The sequence below is a fragment of the Heterodontus francisci genome, unplaced genomic scaffold (assembly GCF_036365525.1).
Source record: "Heterodontus francisci isolate sHetFra1 unplaced genomic scaffold, sHetFra1.hap1 HAP1_SCAFFOLD_764, whole genome shotgun sequence".
NCBI classification, from domain to species: Eukaryota; Metazoa; Chordata; class Chondrichthyes; order Heterodontiformes; family Heterodontidae; genus Heterodontus; species Heterodontus francisci.
The window spans coordinates 265,971-293,011 of record NW_027140478.1 but is presented as its reverse complement, the minus strand read 5'-3'; the positions used below and the strand labels follow the sequence as shown (position 1 = coordinate 293,011).

At 44.8% G+C, this 27,041-nt stretch overlaps 1 protein-coding gene across 1 annotated transcript in view; it reads left to right on the top strand.

Moving 5' to 3' along the window:
* Positions 1-3,935: 3,935 nt before the first annotated feature.
* LOC137359971 (glutamate receptor ionotropic, kainate 5-like) overlaps positions 3,936-27,041 on the top strand; it is a gene marked incomplete at its 3' end in the record, with an annotated part of 260,230 nt that continues 237,124 nt past the window's right edge. The window contains exons 1-2 of the mRNA XM_068025563.1: positions 3,936-4,047; positions 4,254-4,322. Of these exons, the coding sequence (XP_067881664.1) occupies positions 3,936-4,047; positions 4,254-4,322 (181 nt within the window). The remainder of the gene's footprint in view (positions 4,048-4,253; positions 4,323-27,041) is intronic.

Sequence of the window (27,041 nt, the reverse complement as noted above, 5' to 3'; positions counted from 1 at the left end):
AAGCTAATTTTGGACCCAATTTGCCAAATTGTCCTGGATCCCATGGGCTCTTACCTTCTTAACCAATCTCCCATGCGGGACCTTAACAAAAGCCTTACTGAAGTCCATGTAGACTACATGATGATCCCAGGGTATTTACTGTCACCACCCATTACCGGTGAAGGGTTCTGAAGAAAGGTTATTGACCTGAAACGTTAACTCTGTTTCTCTGTCCACAGCTACTGCCTGACCTGCTGAGTATTTTCAACATTTTCCGTTTTTATTCACAGTGTATTTTCTCGCACCCGACATTCCCAGTTTATTTATTCTTTCCAGCTGTCTGCAGTGTATTTACTTTCTCCGAGTATTCCCAGTGCATTTAACCTCTCCCAGCACTTTCAGTGCATTACTCCCCGGCAGTGTTCCCACTGTATTTACTCTCTCCCAGCGTTGCATGTCTATTTACTCTGACATTGTGATTCTCCCAGAGGTGGATTAAGCCGACGACAGTCTTCCCGTCCAGAAGCCAACTAAGGGCCTCTTCCCACTGCCGCTGGGATCTTACCAGCATCGGGGGTTTGGTGAGGGTGCTCCCTGCGGGCTTGGTGGGGGGGGGGTGGGGGGCTGGGGTGTCCCTTGTTTGTGGGTGATTTGTGGCCTACAGAGGACCCTCACTGGCAACCAATTCACCCCCGGGACCCTCTGTCCCTGAACTGAACAGCCGCCCCCCATCGCCAACTCCCCCACACCAGGGCCCTCTGGATTGGGTCTGGCAACACCCTCACTTACCTGTGCTCTGGGGTTCCAGCGCTGGGCCTGGGTCTGAGGTTTCTGCAGTGCTGGCAGTGCCCACTGCTCCTGGTGAGGCTGCCAATACTGCTGTGCTGCCGACATCTTGGTGTAGATGTGAATTCACAGCTGGTACCTAATGATGTACATGTGATGTCACACACTGCTCCTGATGATAGAGGTGTGATTTCATACTCTGTTTTTTTTCATTCATTCACGGGGATGTGGGCGTCGCTGGCCAGGCCAGCATTTATTGCCCATCCCTAATTGCCCTTGAGAAGGTGGTGGTGAGCTGCCTTCTTGAACTGCTGCAGTCCATGTGGGGTAGGTACACCCACAGTGCTGTTAGGAAGGGAGTTCCAGGATTTTGACCCAGCGACAGTGAAGGAACGCCGATATCATTCCAAGTCAGGATGGTGTGTGACTTGGAGGGGAACTTGCAGGTGGTGGTGTTCCCATGCGTCTGCCGCCCTTGTCCTTCTAGTTGGTAGAGGTCGCGGGTTTGGAAGGTGCTGTCGAAGGAGTCTTGGTGCGTTGCTGCAGTGCATCTTGTAGATGGTACACACTGCTGCCACTGTGCGTCGGTGGTGGAGGGAGTGAATGTTTGTGGACAGGGTACCAATCAAGCGGGTTTGGAAGGTGCCATTGAATGGTTAAGGGGAGATGGTTGGACTCTGCCATGTTGGAAATGGTCATTGCCCGTTACTTGTGTGGTGCGGATGGTACTTGCCACATTTGGTAGTGTCGGTGTGAGCCCAGACCGAGCATTTGGTGATGCCAGTGTGAATTCACAGGCGGTACCTCGGTATTTAGGTTTGACTTCATACGGAGTGTCTGGCGTTGGAGGTGTCAGCTCACACTCTGGTGTATATTGGTGTGATAGTGCCACAGTATCAATGAATAAGAACTGAGCATTACGCAGAGGCTGAGAGTGCCCCATTACCTGTGTGAATAATAACTGAGTGATATGTTGACTGTAGAACCCAGAGAGGTCTGTAAATGGCGGATGGGTCTATTCTGGGTAAATCTACGGCAATATAGCACCAGAATAAAGATAGGTGCGGTAGGAAGACGATTTGGTGGCCGTGCAACCAACATATCTGGTAAGGTCAAAAGAAATATTTTGAGCATTGCTGAAAATAGAGACATGTTGTCGAAGCTTTTCCTCTTGCACTCATCAGGACAATCCGCAAGAATAACCAATGTAAGGGAAAACACCAACTAATACTGCATGAGAAGAAAGTGCTGATTGGTTGGCAAGTGAACTCTGATTGGTAGAGGCGTTGCCAATGAGAATGCACCAGTTTATGGTGACTGACAGTTAACTGTCAAGCTTTGTTTGAAACTCAAACCAGGCTGCTTGACTCTGATTGGTCAAGGCATTGCCCTGAGGAATGAACCAGCGAATGTCTGTCACTTATTTTGTTCAGCTGAAACAGGCGCAATGCGTGTACATGCTCTCCCAGGTTTTCCCAAAGAGAGCTATTCGACGCAGGAATGCGTTACTACAAGGAGCTATTGAAGACCTGGCACTCACCGACATGGAGCAGTAGGCCAGATGGCACCCGGTGTTGGAAACTCTGACTGCATGGAATGTTTTTGGATTGATTCGTGGGATGTGGGCATCACTGGCAAGTATTTGTCGCCCACCCATAACTGCCCTTGACAACTGAGTGGCTCGCTAGGCCTTTTCAGAGGGCAGTTCAGAGTCAACCATGTTGCTGTGGGTCTGGAGTCACATGTCGGCCAGACCAGGTAAGGACAGCAGATTTCCTTCCCGAAAAGGAACCAGATGGGTTTTTACAGCAATCGATGATAGTTTCCTGGCACCATTACTGAGTTTTCAATTCCAGATTTTTGTTAATTAATTGAATTTAAATTCCACCAGTTGCCGTGGACAGACGAGGGCATTTAGCCTGGGCCTCTGGATTACCAGACCAGTGACACAACCACTACGCTACCATCTCCCCACTGGAGCACAGCTCACAGAGGAATGATAGGCCCTGGTACTACAATATGAGGCCACACCTGGAATATTGTGTGCATTTTTGGTCTCCTTATCTGAGGAAGGATGTTCTTGCTACAGAGGGAGTGCAGCGAAGGTTTACCAGACTGATTCCTGGGATGGCGGGACTGACGTATGAGGAGAGATTGAGTCGGTTAGAATTATATTCGCTGGAGTTCAGAGGAGTGAGGGGGGGATCTCATAGAAACCTCTAAAATTCTAACAGGACTTGACGGGGTAGATGCAGGAAGGATGTTCCCGATGGTGGGGGGAGTCCAGATCCAGGGGTCATAGTCTAAGGATACGGGGTAAACCTTTCAGGACTGAGATGAGGAGAAATTTCTTCACCCAGAGAGTGGTGAGCCTGTGGAATTCGCTACCACAGAAAGGAGTTGAGGCCGAAACATTGTATGTTTTCAAGAAGGAGTTAGATATAGCTCTTGGGTCTAAAGGGTATGGGGGGGGGGGAAAGCGGGAACTGGTTGGATGATCAGCCATGCTCGTGATGAATGGTGGAGCAGGCTCGAAGGGCCGAATGGCCCACTCCTGCTCCTATTTTCTATGTTTCTAGGAAGGTTTTGGCTAGCTGACCAGGAAAGGTCACGGAAGGGGCGGAGGGCGTTCACGGAAGGGCTGGCCGTCAGTCTGAAGACGGCGTTACCATGGCGACCATGATGTCATTGGCCGCAAAACCCTGAGCGCGCACGGTATAAACGTACGCTGTCCTTCCAATCTATGAAGACAGGCTTATGTGTAGAACAGGTGATTAAAAAGGGACATGATACCGTTCTGTAAGTGGTTACAGTAATCCGTGTTGTGGTGGGGGGAGTGTAGCATGTGCTTAGGCCATTGGTCTATCGAATTAGTGAAAACTGTCCTATCACAGGCCAGGCTAATCCCAAAGACAATCTGAACAACCTCTGTTTGACCTTCCACCCGAACCCATTCCCCTCCTTGCCGTCACATCTCCCAGGCTTTCTAGCTCATCTCCCATCTTGTTCCCCCTCACTCTACCTGCGCTGAGCCCCTCAGTCCTGTCAGTGCTGATCCCCCGTTGTAAGCCCACCCAGCTCCAGCAGGAATAACCAAAAGTATTGATCGCTCTGCAAAGCAAGATGGTGGGGTGGGGTGGGGTGGGGGGGGGGGGCCCATTCTGTTTAAAATGGGACAGGAGCACGAGGCTAATATCCTGCGTTTTGTTTGCCTTCTGCAACAGAATTGGGATGAATGGGCCAAACGGCCTGTTATCAATATACCATCGGCGCCGTCTCACTGTAACGGGGAAGGGGTTGCAAGGGCTGGTTAGCTCGGAGCTGAATGGAAGGGGAGGGCGTGAGGCAGGGGTTGGGTGGGAGTGGGGCAGGGGGAATGTCCGAGCTGGGAGGTGGAAAGTCACTGACTGAAAACGGTTGTTTTTTTTTTCCTTGCATGTTACAGGTGGGAATCGTGGGGCTGCGAACCGAGGAATTCCCATGAGGAGGGGACGAAGATGCAGCTTCTGCCAGCCCTGCTGCTTCTGTTAGTGATGTTCATCAAGCGAAGCCGTCAGGTCTTGTCAACGCTGCGCATGGGTCCGTGAAATCACCCTCACTCTCTAATTACCCCCCATACACCATCCGTCACCAATTACCCCCAATATCACTCACCAATTACCCCCCATATATCATCCCTCACCAATTACCCCCCAATATCACTCACCAATTACCCCCCATATATCATCCCTCACCAATTACCCCCCATATATCATCCCTCACCAATTACCCCCCATATATCATCCCTCACCAATTACCCCCCAATATCACTCATCAATTACCCCCCATATATCATCCCTCACCAATTACCACCCAATATCACTCACCAATTACCCCCCATATACCATCCGTCACCAATTACCACCCAATATCACTCACCAATTACCCCCCATATATCATCCCTCAACAATTACCACCCAATATCACTCACCAATTACCCCCCATATATCATCCCTCAACAATTACCACCCAATATCACTCACCAATTACCCCCCATATATCATCCCTCACCAATTACCCCCCAATATCACTCACCAATTACCCCCCATACACCATCCGTCACCAATTACCACCCAATATCACTCACCAATTACCCCCCATATACCATCCGTCACCAATTATCCCCAATATCACTCACCAATTACCCCCCATATATCATCCCTCAACAATTACCACCCAATATCACTCACCAATTACCCCCCATATACCATCCGTCACCAATTATCCCCAATATCACTCACCAATTACCCCCCATATATCATCCCTCAACAATTACCACCCAATATCACTCACCAATTACCCCCCACATACCATCCGTCACCAATTACCACCCAATATCACTCACCAATTACCCCCCATATATCATCCCTCAACAATTACCACCCAATATCACTCACCAATTACCCCCCACATACCATCCGTCACCAATTACCACCCAATATCACTCACCAATTACCCCCCATATATCATCCCTCAACAATTACCCCCAATATCACTCACCAATTACCCCCCATATATTATCCCTCACCAATTACCCCCCAATATCACTCACCAATTACCCCCCATATATCATCTGTTAGCAATTACCCCCAATATCTCTCACCAATTACCCCCATATATCATCCGTCACCAATTACCCCCAATATCACTCACCAATTACCCCCCATATATCATCCCTCACCAATTACCCCCCAATATCACTCACCAATTACCCCCCATGTATCATCCCTCACCAATTACCACCCAATATCACTCACCAATTACCCCCCCATATATCATCCCTCACCAATTACCACCCAATATCACTCACCAATTACCCCCCATATACCATCCGTCACCAATTACCACCCAATATCACTCACCAATTACCCCCCATATATCATCCCTCAACAATTACCACCCAATATCACTCACCAATTACCCCCCATATACCATCCGTCACCAATTACCATCCAATATCACTCACCAATTACCCCCCATATATCATCCCTCACCAATTACCCCCAATATCACTCACCAATTACCCCCCATATATCATCCCTCACCAATTACCCCCAATATCACTCACCAATTACCCCCCATATACCATCCGTCACCAATTACCACCCAATATCACTCACCAATTACCCCCCATATATCATCCCTCACCAATTACCCCCAATATCACTCACCAATTACCCCCCATATATCATCCCTCACCAATTACCACCCAATATCACTCACAAATTACCCCCCATATATCATCCCTCACCAATTACCACCCAATATCACTCACCAATTACCCCCCATATATCATCCCTCAACAATTACCACCCAATATCACTCACCAATTACCCCCCATATACCATCCGTCACCAATTACCCCCCAATATCACTCATCAATTACCCCCCAATATCACTCACCAATTACCCCCCATGTATTATCCCTCACCAATTACCACCCAATATCACTCACCAATTACCCCCCATATATCATCCCTCACCAATTACCCCCCAATATCACTCACCAATTACCCCCAATATCACTCACCAATTACCCCCCATATATCATCCCTCACCAATTACCACCCAATGTCACTCACCAATTACCCCCCATATACCATCCGTCACCAATTACCCCCCAATATCACTCATCAATGACCCCCCATATACCATCCGTCACCAATTACCCCCAATATCACTCACCAATTACCCCCCATATATCATCCCTCACCAATTACCACCCAATATCACTCACCAATTACCCCCCATATACCATCCGTCACCAATTACCCCCCAATATCACTCATCAATTACCCCCATATACCATCCGTCACCAATTACCCCCAATATCACTCACCAATTACCCCCCATATATCATCCCTCACCAATTACCACCCAATATCACTCACCAATTACCCCCCATATACCATCCGTCACCAATTATCCCCAATATCACTCACCAATTACCCCCCCAATATCACTCACCAATTACCCCCATATACCATCAGTCACCAATTACCACCCAATATCACTCACCAATTACCCCCCAATATCACTCACCAATTACCCCCAATATCACTCACCAATTACCCCCCATATATCATCCCTCACCAATTACCACCCAATATCACTCACCAATTACAACCCAATATCACTCACCAATTACCCCCCATATACCATCCGTCACCAATTACCCCCAATATCACTCACCAATTACCCCCCATATATCATCCCTCACCAATTACCCCCCCAATATCACTCACCAATTACCCCCCATATATCATCCGTCACCAATTATCCCCAATATCACTCACCAATTACCCCCCATATATCATTCCGCACCAATTACCCCCAATATCACTCACCAGTTACCCCCTCATATACCATCTGTCACCAATTACCCCCCAATATCACTCACCAATTACCCCCCATATCCCATCTGTCACCAATTACCCCCATTATCACTCACCAATTACCCCCCATATATCATCACTCTCTAATTACCTATTCATATACCATCCGTCACCAATTACCCCCTCAATATCACTCACCAATTAACCCCCATGTATCATCACACTCTAATCACCCTCCACCTACCATCCGTCACCAATTATCCCCCCAATATCACTCACAAATTACCACCCATATATCATCACTCTCTAATTACCCCTCACATACCATCCGTCACCAATTACCCCCCCCAATGACCCCCATATATCATCACTCTCTAAACACCCCCCACATACCATCCGTCACCAATTACCCCCCCAATATCACTCACCAATTACCCCCCATATATCATCACTCTCTAATTACCCGCCACATACCATCCGTCACCAATTACCCCCATATATCATCACTCTCTAATTACCCCCCACATACCATCCGTCACCAATTACCCCCCATATATCATCACTCTCTAATTACCCCCCACATACCATCCATCACCAATTACCCCCCAATATCACTCACCAATTACCCCCATATATCATCACTCCCTAATTACCCCCACATACCATCTGTCACCAATTACCCCCCCAATATCACTCACCAATTACCCCCATAAATCATCACTCTCTAATTACCCCCCATATACCATCCGTCAACAATTACCCCCATATATCATCACTCTCTAATTAACCCCCACATACCATCCATCACCAATTACCCCTCCCCATATATCATCACTCGCTAATTACCCCTCATATACCATCCGTCACCAATTACCTCCCATATACCATCACTCTCTAACTACCCCCACTTATACCATCTGTCACCAATTACCTCTCATATACCATCCATCACCAATTACCCCCCCATATATCATCACTCTCTAATTACCCCACCCACATACCATCCGTCACCAATTACCCCCCATATATCATCACTCTCTAATTATTCTCCACATACCATCCGTCACCAATTACCCCCATATATCATCACTCTCTAATTACCCCCCACATACCATCCGTCACCAATTACCCCCCATATCTCATCACTCTCTAATTACCCCCCACATACCATCCGTCACCAATTACCCCCCATATATCATCACTCTCTACTCACCCTCCACAAACCATCCGTCACCAATTACCCCCATATATCATCACTCTCTAATCACCCTCCACATACCATCCGTCATCCAATTACCCCCCCAATATCACTCACCAATTACCCCCCATATCTCATCACTCTCTAATTACCCCCCACATACCATCCGTCACCAATTACCCCCATATATCATCACTCTCTAATTACCCCCCACATACCATCCATCACCAATTAACCCCCCATATATCATCACTCTCTAATCACCCTCCACATACCATCGATCACCAATTACCCCCCCAATATCACTCACCAATTATCCCCCATATATCATCACTCTCTAATTACCCCCCACATACCATCTGTCACCAATTACCCCCATATATCATCACTCTCTAATTACCCCCCACATACCATCCGTCACCAATTACCCCCAATATCACTCACCAATTACCCCCATATATCATTCCTCACCAATTACCCCCAATATCACTCACCAGTTACCCCCTCATATACCATCTGTCACCAATTACCCCCCAATATCACTCACCAATTACCCCCCATAACCCATCTGTCACCAATTACCCCCAATATCACTCACCAATTACCCCCCATATATCATCACTCTCCAATTACCCATTCATATACCATCCATCAACAATTACCCCCCCATATATCACTTACCAATTACTCCCATATATCACTCTCTAATTACCCCCATATATGATCACTCTCTAATTACCCCCTCATATACCATCCGCCACCAATTACCCCCCCAATATCACTCTCAAATTACCCCCCATATATCATCACTCTCTAATTACCCCCCACATACCATCCGTCACCAATTACCCCCCCTAATGACCCCCATATATCATCACTCTCTAATTACCCCCCACATACCATCCGTCACCAATTACCCCCCAATATCACTCACCAATTACCCCCATATATCATCACTCTCTAATTACCCGCCACATACCATCCGTCACCAATTACCCCCCATATATCATCACTCTCTAATTACCCCCCACATACCATCCATCACCAATTACCCCCCAATATCACTCACCAATTACCCCCATATATCATCACTCTCGAATTACCCCCCACATACCATCCGTCACCAATTACCCCCCCAATATCACTCACCAATTACCCCCATAAATCATCACTCTTTAATTACCCCCCACATACCATCCGTCACCAATTACCCCTCCCCATATATCATCACTTGCTAATTACCCCTCATATACCATCGGTCACCAATTACCTCCCATATACCATCACTCTCTAACTACCCCCATTTATACCATCTGTCACCAATTACCCCTCATATACCATCCATCACCAATTACCCCCCATATATCATCACTCTCTAATCACCCTCCACATACCATCCGTCATCCAATTACCCCCCAATATCACTCACCAATTACCCCCCATATATCATCACTCTCTAAATACCCCCCACATGCCATACATCACCAAATACCCCCCCAATATCACTCACCAATTACCCCCCATATCTCATCACTCTCTAATTACCCCCCACATACCATCCGTCACCAATTACCCCCATATATCATCACTCTCTAATTACCCCCCACATACCATCCGTCACCAATTACCCCCCATATATCATCACTCTCTAATCACCCTCCACATACCATCCATCACCAATTACCCCCCCAATATCACTCACCAATTACCCCCATATATGATCACTCTCTAATTACCCCCCACATACCATCTGTCACCAATTACCCCCATATATCATCACTCTCTAATTAACCCCCACATACCATCTGTCACCAATTACCCCCCCAATATCACTCACCAATTACCCCCATAAATCATCACTCTCTAATTACCCCCCACATACCATCCGTCACCAATTACCCCCATATATCATCACTCTCTAATTAACCCCCACATACCATCCATCACCAATTACCCCTCCCCATATATCATCACTCGCTAATTACCCCTCATATACCATCCGTCACCAATTACCTCCCATATACCATCACTCTCTAACTACCCCCACTTATACCATCTGTCACCAATTACCTCTCATATACCATCCATCACCAATTACCCCCCCATATATCATCACTCTCTAATTACCCCACCCACATACCATCCGTCACCAATTACCCCCCATATATCATCACTCTCTAATTATTCTCCACATACCATCCGTCACCAATTACCCCCATATATCATCACTCTCTAATTACCCCCCACATACCATCCGTCACCAATTACCCCCCATATCTCATCACTCTCTAATTACCCCCCACGGACCATCCGTCACCAATTACCCCCCATATATCATCACTCTCTAATCACCCTCCACATACCATCCGTCATCCAATTACCCCCCCAATATCACTCACCAATTACCCCCCATATCTCATCACTCTCTAATTACCCCCCACATACCATCCGTCACCAATTACCCCCATATATCATCACTCTCTAATTACCCCCCACATACCATCCATCACCAATTACCCCCCCATATATCATCACTCTCTAATCACCCTCCACATACCATCGATCACCAATTACCCCCCAATATCACTCACCAATTACCCCCCATATATCATCACTCTCTAATTACCCCCCACATACCATCTGTCACCAATTACCCCCATATATCATCACTCTCTAATTACCCCCCACATACCATCCGTCACCAATTACCCCCAATATCACTCACCAGTTACCCCCTCATATACCATCTGTCACCAATTACCCCCCAATATCACTCACCAATTACCCCCCATAACCCATCTGTCACCAATTACCCCCAATATCACTCACCAATTACCCCCCATATATCATCACTCTCCAATTACCCATTCATATACCATCCATCAACAATTACCCCCCCATATATCACTTACCAATTACTCCCATATATCACTCTCTAATTACCCCCATATATGATCACTCTCTAATTACCCCCTCATATACCATCCGCCACCAATTACCCCCCCAATATCACTCTCAAATTACCCCCCATATATCATCACTCTCTAATTACCCCCCACATACCATCCGTCACCAATTACCCCCCCCCAATGACCCCCATATATCATCACTCTCTAATTACCCCCCACATACCATCCGTCACCAATTACCCCCCCAATATCAGTCACCAATTACCCCCATATATCATCACTCTCTAATTACCCGCCACATACCATCCGTCACCAATTACCCCTCCCCATATATCATCACTTGCTAATTACCCCTCATATACCATCGGTCACCAATTACCTCCAATATACCATCACTCTCTAACTACCCCCATTTATACCATCTGTCACCAATTACCCCTCATATACCATCCATCACCAATTACCCCCCATATATCATCACTCTCTAATCACCCTCCACATACCATCCGTCATCCAATTACCCCCCAATATCACTCACCAATTACCCCCTATATATCATCACTCTCTAAATACCCCCCACATGCCATCCATCACCAAATACCCCCCAATATCACTCACCAATTACCCCCCATATCTCATCACTCTCTAATTACCCCCCACATACCATCCGTCACCAATTACCCCCATATATCATCACTCTCTAATTACCCCCCACATACCATCCGTCACCAATTACCCCCCATATATCATCACTCTCTAATCACCCTCCACATACCATCCATCACCAATTACCCCCCCAATATCACTCACCAATTACCCCCATATATGATCACTCTCTAATTACCCCCCACATACCATCTGTCACCAATTACCCCCATATATCATCACTCTCTAATTAACCCCCACATACCATCCATCACCAATTACCCCTCCCCATATATCATCACTCGCTAATTACCCCTCATATACCATTCATCACCAATTAACCCCCCATATATCATCACTCTCTAATTACCCCACCCACATACCATCCGTCACCAATTACCCCCATATATCATCACTCTCTAATGACCCCCCACATACCATCCGTCACCAATTACCCCCATATATCATCACTCTCTAATTACCCCCCACATACCATCCATCACCAATTACCCCCATATATCGTCACTCTCTAATCACCCTCCACATACCATCCGTCATCCAATTACCCCCCAATATCACTCACCAATTACCCCCATATATCATCACTCTCTAAATACCCCCCACATGCCATCCATCACCAATTACCCCCCCCCAATATCACTCACCAATTACCCCCCATATCTCATCACTCTCTAATTACCCCCCACATACCATCCGTCACCAATTACCCCCATATATCATCACTCTCTAATTACCCCCCACATACCATCCGTCACCAATTACCCCCCATATATCATCACTCTCTAATCACCCTCCACATACCATCCATCACCAATTACCCCCCCAATATCACTCACCAATTACCCCCCATATATCATCACTCGCTAATTACCCCTCATATACCATCCGTCACCAATTACCTCCCATATACCATCACTCTCTAACTACCCCCACTTATACCATCTGTCACCAATTACCTCTCATATACCATCCATCACCAATTACCCCCCCATATATCATCACTCTCTAATTACCCCACCCACATACCATCCGTCACCAATTACCTCCCATATATCATCACTCTCTAATTATTCTCCACATACCATCCGTCACCAATTACCCCCATATATCATCACTCTCTAATTACCCCCCACATACCATCCGTCACCAATTACCCCCCATATCTCATCACTCTCTAATTACCCCCCACATACCATCCGTCAACAATTACCCCCCATATATCATCACTCTCTAATCACCCTCCACATACCATCCGTCATCCAATTACCCCCCCAATATCACTCACCAATTACCCCCCATATCTCATCACTCTCTAATTACCCCCCACATACCATCCGTCACCAATTACCCCCATATATCATCACTCTCTAATTACCCCCCACATACCATCCATCACCAATTACCCCCCCATATATCATCACTCTCTAATCACCCTCCACATACCATCGATCACCAATTACCCCCCCAATATCACTCACCAATTACCCCCCATATATCATCACTCTCTAATTACCCCCCACATACCATCTGTCACCAATTACCCCCATATATCATCACTCTCTAATTACCCCCCACATACCATCCGTCACCAATTACCCCCAATATCACTCACCAATTACCCCCATATATCATTCCTCACCAATTACCCCCAATATCACTCACCAGTTACCCCCTCATATACCATCTGTCACCAATTACCCCCCATATATCATCACTCTCCAATTACCCATTCATATACCATCCATCAACAATTACCCCCCCATATATCACTTACCAATTACTCCCATATATCACTCTCTAATTACCCCCATATATGATCACTCTCTAATTACCCCCTCATATACCATCCGCCACCAATTACCCCCCCAATATCACTCTCAAATTACCCCCCATATATCATCACTCTCTAATTACCCCCCACATACCATCCGTCACCAATTACCCCCCCCCAATGACCCCCATATATCATCACTCTCTAATTACCCCCCACATACCATCCGTCACCAATTACCCCCCCAATATCACTCACCAATTACCCCCATATATCATCACTCTCTAATTACCCGCCACATACCATCCGTCACCAATTACCCCCCATATATCATCACTCTCTAATTACCCCCCACATACCATCCATCACCAATTACCCCCCAATATCACTCACCAATTACCCCCATATATCATCACTCTCGAATTACCCCCCACATACCATCCGTCACCAATTACCCCTCCCCATATATCATCACTTGCTAATTACCCCTCATATACCATCGGTCACCAATTACCTCCCATATACCATCACTCTCTAACTACCCCCATTTATACCATCTGTCACCAATTACCCCTCATATACCATCCATCACCAATTACCCCCCATATATCATCACTCTCTAATCACCCTCCACATACCATCCGTCATCCAATTACCCCCCAATATCACTCACCAATTACCCCCCATATATCATCACTCTCTAAATACCCCCCACATGCCATCCATCACCAAATACCCCCCCAATATCACTCACCAATTAGCCCCCATATCTCACCACTCTCTAATTATCCCCACATACCATCCGTCACCAATTACCCCCAAATATCATCACTCTCTAATCACCCTCCACATACCATCCATCACCAATTACCCCCCCAATATCACTCACCAATTACCCCCATATATGATCACTCTCTAATTACCCCCCACATACCATCTGTCACCAATTACCCCCATATATCATCACTCTCTAATTAACCCCCACATACCATCTGTCACCAATTACCCCCCCAATATCACTCACCAATTACCCCCATAAGTCATCACTCTCTAATTACCCCCCACATACCATCCGTCACCAATTACCCCCATATATCATCACTCTCTAATTAACCCCCACATACCATCCATCACCAATTACCCCTCCCCATATATCATCACTCGCTAATTACCCCTCATATACCATCCGTCACCAATTACCTCCCATATACCATCACTCTCTAACTACCCCCACTTATACCATCTGTCACCAATTACCTCTCATTTTCCATCCATCACCAATTACCCCCCCATATATCATCACTCTCTAATTGCCCCACCCACATACCATCCGTCACCAATTACCCCCCATATATCATCACTCTCTAATTATTCTCCACATACCATCCGTCACCAATTACCCCCATATCTCATCACTCTCTGATTACCCCCCACATACCATCCGTCACCAATTACCCCCCATATATCATCACTCTCTAATCACCCTCCACATACCATCCGTCATCCAATTACCCCCCGAATATCACTCACCAATTACCCCCCATATCTCATCACTCTCTAATTACCCCCCACATACCATCCATCACCAATTACCCCCATATATCATCACTCTCTAATTACCCCCCACATACCATCCATCACCAATTACCCCCCATATATCATCACTCTCTAATCACCCTCCACATACCATCGATCACCAATTACCCCCCCAATATCACTCACCAATTACCCCCCATATATCATCACTCTCTAATTACCCCCCACATACCATCTGTCACCAATTACCCCCATATGTCATCACTCTCAAATTACCCCCCACATACCATCCGTCACCAATTACCCCCAATATCACTCACCAATTACCCCCATATATCATTCCTCACCAATTACCCCCAATATCACTCACCAGTTATCCCCTCATATACCATCTGTCACCAATTACCCCCCAATATCACTCACCAATTACCCCCCATAACCCATCTGTCACCAATTACCCCCAATATCACTCACCAATTACCCCCCATATATCATCACTCTCCAATTACCCATTCATATACCATCCATCAACAATTACCCCCCCATATATCACTTACCAATTACTCCCATATATCACTCTCTAATTACCCCCATATATGATCACTCTCTAATTACCCCCTCATAATACATCCGCCACCAATTACCCCCCCAATATCACTCTCAAATTACCCCCCATATATCATCACTCTCTAATTACCCCCCACATACCATCCGTCACCAATTACCCCCCCCAATGACCCCCATATATCATCACTCTCTAATTACCCGCCACATACCATCCGTCACCAATTACCCCTCCCCATATATCATCACTTGCTAATTACCCCTCATATACCATCGGTCACCAATTACCTCCCATATACCATCACTCTCTAACTACCCCCATTTATACCATCTGTCACCAATTACCCCTCATATACCATCCATCACCAATTACCCCCCATATATCATCACTCTCTAATCACCCTCCACATACCATCCGTCATCCAATTACCCCCCAATATCAAACACCAATTACCCCCCATATATCATCACTCTCTAAATACCCCCCACATGCCATCCATCACCAAATACCCCCCCAATATCACTCACCAATTACCCCCCATATCTCATCACTCTCTAATTACCCCCCACATACCATCCGTCACCAATTACCCCCATATATCATCACTCTCTAATTACCCCCCACATACCATCCGTCACCAATAACCCCCCATATATCATCACTCTCTAATCACCCTCCACATACCATCCATCACCAATTACCCCCCCAATATCACTCACCAATTACCCCCATATATGATCACTCTCTAATTACCCCCACATACCATCTGTCACCAATTACCCCCATATATCATCACTCTCTAATTAACCCCCACATACCATCCATCACCAATTACCCCTCCCCATATATCATCACTCGCTAATTACCCCTCATATACCATCCATCACCAATTAACCCCCCATATATCATCACTCTCTAATTACCCCACCCACATACCATCCGTCACCAATTACCCCCATATATCATCACTCTCTAATGACCCCCCACATACCATCCGTCACCAATTACCCCCATATATCATCACTCTCTAATTACCCCCCACATACCATCCATCACCAATTACCCCCATATATCGTCACTCTCTAATCACCCTCCACATACCATCCGTCATCCAATTACCCCCCAATATCACTCACCAATTACCCCCATATATCATCACTCTCTAAATACCCCCCACATGCCATCCATCACCAATTACCCCCCTCCAATATCACTCACCAATTACCCCCCATATCTCATCACTCTCTAATTACCCCCCACATACCATCCGTCACCAATTACCCCCATATATCATCACTCTCTAATTACCCCCCACATACCATCCGTCACCAATTACCCCCCATATATCATCACTCTCTAATCACCCTCCACATACCATCCATCACCAATTACCCCCCCAATATCACTCACCAATTACCCCCAATATATCATCACTCGCTAATTACCCCTCATATACCATCCGTCACCAATTACCTCCCATATACCATCACTCTCTAACTACCCCCACTTATACCATCTGTCACCAATTACCTCTCATATACCATCCATCACCAATTACCCCCCCATATATCATCACTCTCTAATTACCCCACCCACATACCATCCGTCACCAATTACCCCCCATATCTCATCACTCTCTAATTACCCCCCACATACCATCCGTCACCAATTACCCCCCATATATCATCACTCTCTAATCACCCTCCACATACCATCCGTCATCCAATTACCCCCCCAATATCACTCACCAATTACCCCCCATATCTCATCACTCTCTAATTACCCCCCACATACCATCCGTCACCAATTACCCCCATATATCATCACTCTCTAATTACCCCCCACATACCATCCATCACCAATTACCCCCCCATATATCATCACTCTCTAATCACCCTCCACATACCATCGATCACCAATTACCCCCCCAATATCACTCACCAATTACCCCCATATATCATCACTCTCTAATTACCCCCCACATACCATCTGTCACCAATTACCCCCATATATCATCACTCTCTAATTACCCCCCACATACCATCCGTCACCAATTACCCCCAAAATCACTCACCAGTTACCCCCTCATATACCATCTGTCACCAATTACCCCCCAATATCACTCTCCAATTACCCCCCATAACCCATCTGTCACCAATTACCCCCAATATCACTCACCAATTACCCCCCATATATCATCACTCTCCAATTACCCATTCATATACCATCCATCAACAATTACCCCCCCATATATCACTTACCAATTACTCCCATATATCACTCTCTAATTACCCCCATATATGATCACTCTCTAATTACCCCCTCATATACCATCCGCCACCAATTACCCCCCCAATATCACTCTCAAATTACCCCCCATATATCATCACTCTCTAATTACCCCCCACATACCATCCGTCACCAATTACCCCCCATATATCATCACTCTCTAATCACCCTCCACATACCATCCATCACCAATTACCCCCCCAATATCACTCACCAATTACCCCCAATATATCATCACTCGCTAATTACCCCTCATATACCATCCGTCACCAATTACCTCCCATATACCATCACTCTCTAACTACCCCCACTTATACCATCTGTCACCAATTACCTCTCATATACCATCCATCACCAATTACCCCCCCATATATCATCACTCTCTAATTACCCCACCCACATACCATCCGTCACCAATTACCCCCCATATCTCATCACTCTCTAATTACCCCCCACATACCATCCGTCACCAATTACCCCCCATATATCATCACTCTCTAATCACCCTCCACATACCATCCGTCATCCAATTACCCCCCCAATATCACTCACCAATTACCCCCCATATCTCATCACTCTCTAATTACCCCCCACATACCATCCGTCACCAATTACCCCCATATATCATCACTCTCTAATTACCCCCCACATACCATCCATCACCAATTACCCCCCCATATATCATCACTCTCTAATCACCCTCCACATACCATCGATCACCAATTACCCCCCCAATATCACTCACCAATTACCCCCATATATCATCACTCTCTAATTACCCCCCACATACCATCTGTCACCAATTACCCCCATATATCATCACTCTCTAATTACCCCCCACATACCATCCGTCACCAATTACCCCCAAAATCACTCACCAGTTACCCCCTCATATACCATCTGTCACCAATTACCCCCCAATATCACTCTCCAATTACCCCCCATAACCCATCTGTCACCAATTACCCCCAATATCACTCACCAATTACCCCCCATATATCATCACTCTCCAATTACCCATTCATATACCATCCATCAACAATTACCCCCCCATATATCACTTACCAATTACTCCCATATATCACTCTCTAATTACCCCCATATATGATCACTCTCTAATTACCCCCTCATATACCATCCGCCACCAATTACCCCCCCAATATCACTCTCAAATTACCCCCCATATATCATCACTCTCTAATTACCCCCCACATACCATCCGTCACCAATTACCCCCCCCCAATGACCCCCATATATCATCACTCTCTAATTACCCCCCACATACCATCCGTCACCAATTACCCCCCCAATATCACTCACCAATTACCCCCATATATCATCACTCTCTAATTACCCGCCACATACCATCCGTCACCAATTACCCCTCCCCATATATCATCACTTGCTAATTACCCCTCATATACCATCGGTCACCAATTACCTCCCATATACCAGCACTCTCTAACTACCCCCATTTATACCATCTGTCACCAATTACCCCTCATATACCATCCATCACCAATTACCCCCCATATATCATCACTCTCTAATCACCCTCCACATACCATCCGTCATCCAATTACCCCCCAATATCACTCACCAATTAACCCCCATATATCATCACTCTCTAAATACCCCCCACATGCCATCCATCACCAAATACCCCCCCAATATCACTCACCAATTACCCCCCATATCTCATCACTCTCTAATTACCCCCCACATACCATCCATCACCAATTACCCCCATATATCATCACTCTCTAATTACCCCCCACATACCATCCGTCACCAATTACCCCCCATATATCATCACTCTCTAATCACCCTCCACATACCATCCATCACCAATTACCCCCCCAATATCACTCACCAATTACCCCCATATATGATCACTCTCTAATTACCCCCCACATACCATCTGTCACCAATTACCCCCATATATCATCACTCTCTAATTAACCCCCACATACCATCCATCACCAATTACCCCTCCCCATATATCATCACTCGCTAATTACCCCTCATATACCATCCATCACCAATTAACCCCCCATATATCATCACTCTCTAATTACCCCACCCACATACCATCCGTCACCAATTACCCCATATATCATCTCTCTAATTACCCCACCCACATACCATCCGTCTCCAATTACCCCCATATATCATTACACACTAATTGCCCCCCTACATATCACCACTCGCTAATTAACCCTCCCACACATATGAGTCACACGATAATTACCCCCATATACCACGACTCGAAAATTACCCCCATATATCATGACTCGATAATTACCCCCATATATCAGGACTCGATAATTACCCCCATATATCAGGACTCGATAATTGCCTGCATATTTCACGACTAGATAATTACCCCCTATATCACGAATCGATAATTGCCCCCATATATCAGGACTCGTTAATTACCCCCTATATCATGACTCTATAATTACCCCCATATATCAGGACTCGATAATTACCCCCATATATCACGACGCGATAATTACCCCCATATATCACGACTCGATAATTACCCCCATATATCAGGACTCGTCAATTACCCCCTATATCACGACTCGATAATTACCCCCTATATCAGGACTCGTCAATTACCCCCCTATATCACGACTCATTAATTACCCCCATATATCACGATTCGTTAATTACCCCCATTATCAGGACTCATTAATTACCCCCATATCACGACTCATTAATTACCCCCATATATCAGGACTCGTTAATTAACCCTCTATATCATGACTCGATAATTACCCCCATATATCACGACTCGTTAATTACCCCTCTATATCAGGACTCGTTAATTACCCCTCTATATCATGACTTGTTAATTATCCCCATATATCACGACTCAATAATTGCCCCCATATATCAGGACTTGATATTTACACCTTTATATCAGGACTCGATAATTACTCCCATATATCAGGACTCGATAATTACCCCCGTATATCAGGACTCGATAATTACCCCCTATATCATGACTCGATAATTACCCCCCTATATCAGGACTCGATAATTACCCCCTATATCATGACTCGATAATTACCCCCTTATATCAGGACTCGATAATTACCCCCATATATCACGACTCGGTAATTACCCCCATATATCAGGACTTGTTAATTACCCCCATATATCACGACTCGATAATTGCCCCCATATATCAGGACTCGTTAATTACCCCCTATATCATGACTCTATAATTACCCCCATATATCAGGACTCGATAATTACCCCCATATATCACGACGCGATAATTACCCCCATATATCACGACTCGATAATTACCCCCATATATCAGGACTCGTCAATTACCCCCTATATCACGACTCGATAATTACCCCCTTATATCAGGACTCGATAATTACCCCCGTATATCAGGACTCGATAATTACCCCCGTATATCAGGACTCGATAATTACCCCCGTATATCAGGACTCGATAATTACCCCCTTATATCAGGACTCGATAATTACCCCCATATATCACGACTCGATAATTACCCCCATATATCACGACTCGATAATTACCCCCATATATCAGGACTTGTTAATTACCCCCTATATCACGACTCGATAATTACCCCCTTCTATCACGACTCGATAATTACCCCCTTCTATCACAACTCGATAATTACCCCCATATATCAGGACTAGATAATTACCCCCAAATATCACGACTCGATAATTACCACAATATATCAAGACTCGATAAGTACCCCCTTATATCAGGACTTGTTAATTACCCCCCGATATCACGACTCGATAATTACCCCCTATATCACGACTCGATAATTACCCCCATGTATCAGGACTCGTTAATTACCCCCTATATCACGACTCAATCCGGAATCGTTAATTACCCCCCTATATCACGACTCGTTAATTACCCCCTATATCACGACTGGTTAATTACCCCCATATATCAGGACTCGTTAATTACCCCCTATATCACGACTGGTTCGTTACCCCCATATATCAGGACTCGTTAATTACCCCCATATATCAGGACTCGTTAATTAAACCTTATATCATGACTCCTTAATTACCCCCATATATCACGACTTGTTAATTACCCCCATATATCAGGAATCATTAATTACCCCCATGTATCAGGAATCATTAATTACCCCCATGTATCAGGACTCGTTAATTACCCCCTTGTATCAGGACTCGTTAATTACCCCCATGTATCAGGACTCGTTAATTACCCCCTTGTATCAGGACTCGTTAATTACCCCTCTATATCATGACTTGTTAATTATCCCCATATATCACGACTCAATAATTGCCCCCATATATCAGGACTTGATATTTACACCTTTATATCAGGACTTGATAATTACTCCCATATATCAGGACTCGATAATTACCCCCGTATATCAGGACTCGATAATTACCCCCTATATCATGACTCGATAATTACCCCCTTATATCAGGACTCGATAATTACCCCCTATATCATGACTCGATAATTACCCCCTTATATCAGGACTCGATAATTACCCCCATATATCACGACTCGATAATTACCCCCATATATCAGGACTTGTTAATTACCCCCTATATCACGACTCGATAATTGCCCCCATATATCAGGACTCGTTAATTACCCCCTATATCATGACTCTATAATTACCCCATATATCACGACGCGATAATTACCCCCATATATCACGACGCGATAATTACCCCCATATATCACGACTCGATAATTACCCCCATATATCAGGACTCGTCAATTACCCCCTATATCACAACTCGATAATTACCCCCTTATATCAGGACTCGATAATTACCCCCATATATCAGGACTCGATAATTACCCCCGTATATCAGGACTCGATAATTACCCCCTATATCATGACTCGATAATTACCCCCTTATATCAGGACTCGATAATTACCCCCATATATCACGACTCGATAATTACCCCCATATATCACGACTCGATAATTACCCCCATATATCAGGACTTGTTAATTACCCCCTATATCACGACTCGATAATTACCCCCTTCTATCACGACTCGATAATTACCCCCTTCTATCACAACTCGATAATTACCCCCATATATCAGGACTAGATAATTACCCCCAAATATCACGACTCGATAATTACCACAATATATCAAGACTCGATAAGTACCCCCTTATATCAGGACTTGTTAATTACCCCCCGATATCACGACTCGATAATTACCCCCATATATCAGGACGCGATAATTACCCCCATATATCACGACTCGATAATTACCCCCTATATCACGACTCGATAATTACCCCCATGTATCAGGACTCGTTAATTACCCCCTATATCACGACTCAATCCGGAATCGTTAATTACCCCCCTATATCACGACTCGTTAATTACCCCCTATATCACGACTGGTTAATTACCCCCATATATCAGGACTCGTTAATTACCCCCTATATCACGACTGGTTCGTTACCCCCATATATCAGGACTCGTTAATTACCCCCATATATCAGGACTCGTTAATTAAACCTTATATCACGACTCGTTAATTACCCCCATATATCACGACTCGTTAATTACCCCCATATATCACGACTCGTTAATTACCCCCATATATCATGACTTGTTAATTACCCCCATATATCAGGAATCATTAATTACCCCCATGTATCAGGACTCGTTAATTACCCCTCTATATCACGACTCGTTAATTACCCCCATATATCACGACTCGTTAATTACCCCTCTATATCATGACTCGTTAATTACCCCTCTATATCACGACTCGTTAATTACCCCCATGTATCAGGACTCGTTAATTACCCCTCTATATCACGACTCGTTAATTACCCCCATATATCACGACTCGTTAATTACCCCTCTATATCACGACTCGTTAATTACCCCCATATATCACGACTCGTTAATTACCCCCATATATCATGACTTGTTAATTACCCCCATATATCAGGAATCATTAATTACCCCCATGTATCAGGACTCGTTAATTACCCCTCTATATCACGACTTGTTAATTACCCCCATAAATCACGACTCGTTAATTACCCCCATAAATCACGACACCTAAATTACCCCCATGTATCAGGACTCGTTAATTACCCCTCTATATCACGACTTGTTAATTACCCCCATATATCACGACTCCTAAATTACCCCCATATATCACGACTCGTTAATTACCCCTCTATATCATGACTTGTTAGTTACCCCCATATATCAGGACTCGTTAATTACCCCCATATATCACGACTCGTTAATTACCCCCATATATCACGACTCGTTAATTACCCCTCTATATCATGACTTGTTAGTTACCCCCATATATCAGGACTCGTTAATTACCCCTCTATATCATGACTTGTTAGTTACCCCCATATATCAGGACTCGTTAATTACCCCTCTATATCACGACTCCTAAATTACCCCCATATATCACGACGCGATAATTACCCCCATATATCACGACTCGATAATTACCCCCATATATCAGGACTCGTCAATTACCCCCTATATCACGACTCGATAATTACCCCCTTATATCAGGACTCGATAATTACCCCCATATATCAGGACTCGATAATTACCCCCGTATATCAGGACTCGATAATTACCCCCGTATATCAGGACTCGATAATTACCCCCGTATATCAGGACTCGATAATTACCCCCATATCATGACTCGATAATTACCCCCTTATATCAGGACTCGATAATTACCCCCATATATCACGACTCGATAATTACCCCCATATATCACGACTCGATAATTACCCCCATATATCAGGACTTGTTAATTACCCCCTATATCACGACTCGATAATTACCCCCTTCTATCACGACTCGATAATTACCCCCTTCTATCACAACTCGATAATTACCCCCATATATCAGGACTAGATAATTACCCCCAAATATCACGACTCGATAATTACCACAATATATCAAGACTCGATAAGTACCCCCATATATCAGGACTTGTTAATTACCCCCCGATATCACGACTCGATAATTACCCCCATATCACGACTCGATAATTACCCCCATGTATCAGGACTCGTTAATTACCCCCTAGATCACGACTCAATCCGGAATCGTTAATTACCCCCCTATATCACGACTCGTTAATTACCCCCTATATCACGACTGGTTAATTACCCCCATATATCAGGACTCGTTAATTACCCCCTATATCACGACTGGTTCGTTACCCCCATATATCAGGACTCGTTAATTACCCCCATATATCAGGACTCGTTAATTAAACCTTATATCATGACTCGTTAATTACCCCCATATATCACGACTCGTTAATTACCCCCATATATCACGACTTGTTAATTACCCCCATATATCAGGAATCATTAATTACCCCCATGTATCAGGAATCATTAATTACCCCCTTGTATCAGGACTCGTTAATTACCCCTCTATATCATGACTTGTTAATTATCCCCATATATCACGACTCAATAATTGCCCCCATATATCAGGACTCGATATTTACACCTTTATATCAGGACTCGATAATTACTCCCATATATCAGGACTCGATAATTACCCCCGTATATCAGGACTCGATAATTACCCCCTATATCATGACTCGATAATTACCCCCTTATATCAGGACTCGATAATTACCCCCTATATCATGACTCGATAATTACCCCCTTATATCAGGACTCGATAATTACCCCCATATATCACGACTCGATAATTACCCCCATATATCAGGACTTGTTAATTACCCCCTATATCACGACTCGATAATTGCCCCCATATATCAGGACTCGTTAATTACCCCCTATATCATGACTCTATAATTACCCCCATATATCAGGACTCGATAATTACCCCCATATATCACGACGCGACAATTACCCCCATATATCACGACTCGATAATTACCCCCATATATCAGGACTCGTCAATTACCCCCTATATCACGACTCGATAATTACCCCCTTATATCAGGACTCGATAATTACCCCCGTATATCAGGACTCGATAATTACCCCCGTATATCAGGACTCGATAATTACCCCCTATATCATGACTCGATAATTACCCCCTTATATCAGGACTCGATAATTATCCCCATATATCACGACTCGATAATTACCCCCATATATCACGACTCGATAATTACCCCCATATATCAGGACTTGTTAATTACCCCCTATATCACGACTCGATAATTACCCCCTTCTATCACGACTCGATAATTACCCCCTTCTATCACAACTCGATAATTACCCCCATATATCAGGACTAGATAATTACCCCCAAATATCACGACTCGATAATTACCACAATATATCAAGACTCGATAAGTACCCCCTTATATCAGGACTTGTTAATTACCCCCCGATATCACGACTCGATAATTACCCCCATATATCAGGACGCGATAATTACCCCCATATATCACGACTCGATAATTACCCCCTATATCACGACTCGATAATTACCCCCATGTATCAGGACTCGTTAATTACCCCCTATATCACGACTCAATCCGGAATCGTTAATTACCCCCCTATATCACGACTCGTTAATTACCCCCATATCACGACTGGTTAATTACCCCCATATATCAGGACTCGTTAATTACCCCCTATATCACGACTGGTTCGTTACCCCCATATATCAGGACTCGTTAATTAAACCTTATATCATGACTCGTTAATTACCCCCATATATCACGACTCGTTAATTACCCCCATATATCACGACTCGTTAATTACCCCCGTATATCAGGACTCGTTAATTACCCCCATATATCATGACTTGTTAATTACCCCCATATATCAGGAATCATTAATTACCCCCATGTATCAGGACTCGTTAATTACCCCTCTATATCACGACTTGTTAATTACCCCCATATATCACGACTCGTTAATTACCCCCATATATCACGACTCGTTAATTACCCC